The 5,000-nt window shown below is 34.5% G+C and overlaps 1 protein-coding gene across 5 annotated transcripts in view; it reads left to right on the plus strand.

Moving 5' to 3' along the window:
• LOC106874068 (protocadherin gamma-A4) overlaps positions 1–5,000 on the plus strand; it is a 177,119-nt gene that overhangs the window by 95,941 nt on the left and 76,178 nt on the right. For all 5 annotated transcript variants that reach the window (XR_008265490.2, XM_014921648.3, XM_052972825.2 and 2 more), the window contains exon 2: positions 1–2,628. This exon is cut by the window's left edge and continues 505 nt beyond it. Coding sequence is in view for 4 of the 5 variants with exons in the window: in XM_014921648.3 (XP_014777134.1) it covers positions 199–2,628 (2,430 nt within the window). In the remaining variant the exon portion in view is untranslated. The remainder of the gene's footprint in view (positions 2,629–5,000) is intronic.

Genomic DNA, 5,000 nt, shown 5'->3' on the forward strand with positions numbered 1-5,000 from the left:
AGAACCACTAGCAACTGTAGCAGCAGCAGCACTACCACCACCACCACCACCACCACCACCACTGCCACTGCCAATTACAACATTACCACTACAGACAACATCATCGTCAACAACAACAATACAATCAACTACAACAAAAGCCATTTTTCTCCCCTAACACTGCATATACTGTGACCTAAGATTTCTAATTGTGGGAACATGTTACTGCAAAGTTATCTACTACTGTTGCTTGTTGACATGTACCTCTGCATAGATCTGATTTATCAAGTCGAAGAAGGGAAAAGACCTGATACATTTGTTGGTGACATAGCAGTGGACTCACATTTATTGGACACTGTGCCGGTCAGTGACCACAACCAGTTCCAGTTTAGTTTGCTACATGAACTTGTGATGGGTGAACAACAGCTGTTTCGCGTGACACCAGCTGGGAAGCTTTACACAGCTCAGGAACTCGATGCTGAAGCTCTGTGCAAATATAACACAGAATGCTTTACTATGGTGGAAATAGCTGTCCAACACAAAGAATCTTTTGTCAAAATATTAGACATTAAAGTGGTTGTAGAAGATGGCAATGATTTTGAACCTGAATTTTCCGTCGATCAATTTAATATATACTTTTCAGAGAGAGAAGGCAAAGGATCACGAATATCAATTCCAAATGCTATTGACAGAGATGTCGGTGCCTTAAATTCTAAGATTACCTATCAACTGAAAAGCAATATTAACGAACCTTTCCGATTATCTGTCTTAAAGCAAGGTGATGGCACTTCTAAATTAGCAATTATCTTGGAGGAAAGACTCAACAAGGAAGTAAAAGATACCTACCTGCTTCAAGTAATTGCAAGAGATGGTGGATCACCACCAAAACAAGGCATTTTGAATATTAAAATATCTGTCACAGACGAGAATGACAATTCACCTATATTTTCTCGGAGCATTTACAATGTTACAGTAAACAGCAGACACCGGCAAAGTGTTCCAATCGTTACATTGTCAGCAACAGACCTTGATTCTGGCAAAAATGGTAATATTTCATATCATTTTAGTTCAAAGACACCAGACTTGGCTAAAAGCCATTTCATGTTGGACCACATATCTGGTGATATATTTCTCAATAAAAGATTTACACTGAATGAGAAACAAACTTATAAGTTATTCATAGAAGCCAGAGATGGGGGCAGTCCTTCATTGAGTTCAACAGCAGTGGTTCTGGTAAATGTAGTGAGCGAAGCAAATAATGCACCAAGAATTGATGTGAAGTTTGTTTCTAAGTCCAGCAGAAATAAAACTGTGATATCAGAGGGAGTAGAGACTGGCAGTTTTATAGCTTATGTTAAAGTAACAGACAATGATATTGGTCGTAATGGAGAGATCAGCTGCAGACTGCAACACGATAACCTACAGCTGAAAAGTTTAAGCAAAAATAAATACAAAGTAGTCATCAAAAAACCAGTTGACCGAGAAAAACAAAAGCAAATAGAGTTCACTATTATTTGTGAAGACAAGGGTTCGCCATCTTTAAAGACAAAAGGACACTTTTCTATCCAAGTGATGGATGTCAATGATGTGCAGCCTCTATTTTCTAAAGATACTTTTAAATTCCTCACATATGAAAATGAAAAACCACACTTCCCTATTGGTTTCATTAATGTCACTGATCCAGATCTTGGTTCTGGAAGTCAGTTGAATTACACATTGTTTAGCAATGATAGAGGAATTCTTCCTTTTGAAATTTCTGATTTTGGATTTATTTCAACCGCCCAATCTTTGGACAGAGAGAAACAAGATATTTATAAATTTCGAGTTTTTGTCAAAGATAATGGAACACCACCTCTGAACAACACCGCAGATGTCATTGTTGAAGTTATTGACGAAAATGACAACCCACCATATTTCAGCTTTCCAAGCGTTAATCCTTTCAGTTTGGATGTCCACTATCATCCACAAAGCAAGAACGACATCACAGTTTTGCGAGCATTAGATAAAGATATACGAGAAAATGCCTTCCTCCGTTTTGAAATACTCCGTGGTAATGACAAGCAATTATTTTCGGTGAATCCCTATTCTGGGGTGTTGTCATTCTCCCGTAAAGTCTACCAAAACGATGCCGGTTCTTATAATCTGCAGTTAGCTGTCAAAGACAGTGGCACTCCAGCTCTATCAGCAACCACAACCTTATCATTGACTTTGACAGTAAGTAACAAGACCTCGACGATGTTAACAGCTTTGCAAACCTTATCAGATGATAAAATCCATATCAATTTAGTAATAATTATTGTTATAGCAGCTGTCACTTTGTCCACTGCTATAGTGGTTTCCATAGCAATATGTATCATACAAAGAAACAACCAGAAAGAAATCCAGTATAATGAAGAATTTGAAATTTCTAACAAATTCCTCAGTGACTCTGAAAAATCAAAATACTTTCATGAACCGTCTTCGTCACACACTGAAGCTCAGCTTGCTCTTGCAACAGATCTTGCCAAAAGTAGGAACTCCCCAGCCACAATACCAAGGAGAGACACACCGACTGGATTTAAGTCAACTCCAGATCACACGTGGAGAGGATGTAATTCTGGAAAACAAGTTCAAGCTGTGGCAGAAGAAGAAGAAGAAACTTATTCCCAGGCAAGATATTTTCTTATGTAATTTTCACACACACTCACACAATACACACACACAATACACACACACAATACACACACACAATACACACACACAATACACACACAATACACACACACAATACACACACACAAAACAGACAGGCACACAGGCACACACAAAATACATCCACAAACTCATTCACATGTACAAAAAGTCACACACATTTTCACACAAACATATTAGAGACACATACTATGAGTGTACTGCTATTACACTTTCGTAACACTACTAAAACGTTACTGTAACATTACGATGACACTACAATGACAAAAATGTACTACTATGACACTACTACAACATTAAGATGTCAGAGTGTACTACCAAGACATTTCTATGACAGTGTACTATTACACTTTTATGATATTACTAAAAGTGTGTGTATGTGTATGCGTATGTGTGTATAAAACAATGATACTTTTACACTGCAATATTCTATAACAAATTTTTCTACACTGTTTATTATAAACAGTGTAGATACTACATTTACCAATGACAAGAATTTTATGCAAATAATGTCTTACACAGTTTATTCAATCTTCTTTTAAAAGTGTTCTGGAAACAATATTTCTGTTGCAACATAACAGAACATAACATACATATAAGTATATTTGTGTGTGTGTTTATATATATATATATATTTATATATATTTATATATACACACTCACATACATACATACACACACACACAACATTTATTGCATTTATATATATAAGTATTCATGTAGTTATATTATTGGTGAACCTAGAATCAAACAGTTAAAACATTTTTACATTTTCAAATAAAGTAAATTTCCCTGATGCAAAGAGTATTCTATGTGAGAGAGGATAAAGCCATGAGAAAGTCGGTGAGACTTGGAACTGTGTCTCCTTGTTAATATCTGGGGGTTAGGTTTATTGCACAACCTGTCTTCAGTATGAATATACTCTCTCACATAGACACTTTTGTACTATTAAGATGGCTATACTCTCTTACTTAAGTATTTTTGTACATAAGGCATGAACTTTCCCTCTCACCTGTACATTCTCATTTGTTATTTACCTCATTAAATCTTGAAAAGTCATCCTTTGTATATAATACTAAGAATGGTTACAATTTATTCCAATTTGCTTGGCACTCATTCATTGCAGACGATAATTTGTAGGCTTATGTAGTAGAAGATTAGAATCTTTTCTGTTTGCATTCATTTTTTGAAATTTTAAAATTATGTGAAAATTTTCAAATTTGGAATATTGATGTTAAAAAATTCATGCTGAATCTGATGACATTGTTCACTAGTTCCAGAAAATATTTAAAAAAAAATGTTACTGAGGTTCAAAGTTTGATAATTTTTACCCAATGAGAAACCAGGATTTGGAAGCTGTAGTTTTGTGTGTGACGACAACATTACAACAACAGAACATTCATGACACCATTACAATGAGAAAACATTCAACAATGGAAGTTCTAATAAGCTTTAAGCGTTTGATAAACATTCAATGCAAGGAATGACCTCCAAAAACAGCAGTAACAGACACATGTCTTATAGCAAAAACATTAAGTTACAAAAAAAAAAAAAAAATGAAAACAAACTGTAGTTCGGTTCATGAATACATGGAGAGCAAAATTTCAAAAATGAAAATTTGTGATGCTGTCTAGGATTTTGTCAAATAAATTACAATTTTTGTATCTCCTGTGACACATAAACTTGCAGTGAGACATGAGTCAACCATAAGTGAGATATGAGTCAACCATAAAATGGTGAGTGCCAGAACATTGTTCATTACTTCACCTTATATACTTTCCATTTGTTACATGTGGGTCTCATCCTTCGAGTTGATAAACCCAATACTAAGTAAGTAGATAAAAGAACAGCTTGACTTGTTACTTGGGAAACAAGCACCTACATGTCTGTGGCTTTTGATTGGCTAAAATAACCCAAAACTTGTAAACTTTAAAAACTATTAACGATTTATTTATTAATTGATAACACAAATGAATTTCATTTCCATAATTAGCATACAAAACTATATCATTACGCCAAATTTGAAATCAAATGGAACAAAATTGAAGAAATTGAAAAGTGAAAGCCAAACAGAAAAGATCTAAAGATTCTCACATTATTTCATTCTTTTGTATATAAATATTCTTTGTTAAAAACAATGTTTTGGTTTTCAAATAATAGAAACATGCCTAGATAAATATAAATACATAAACACACACATATAAGGCAGTTACAAATATGATCAAATGATGAAAAAGTGAAGAGAATTACCTGTGGAACACAAACCCTGTATCTGCTGGGTCCTGGATCATCATATTACCAGTTATATCAAACAAGTTCTAAAGACATTT

The sequence above is a fragment of the Octopus bimaculoides genome, chromosome 14 (assembly GCF_046866305.1).
Source record: "Octopus bimaculoides isolate indiv1 chromosome 14, ASM4686630v1, whole genome shotgun sequence".
Lineage (NCBI taxonomy): Eukaryota > Metazoa > Mollusca > Cephalopoda > Octopoda > Octopodidae > Octopus > Octopus bimaculoides.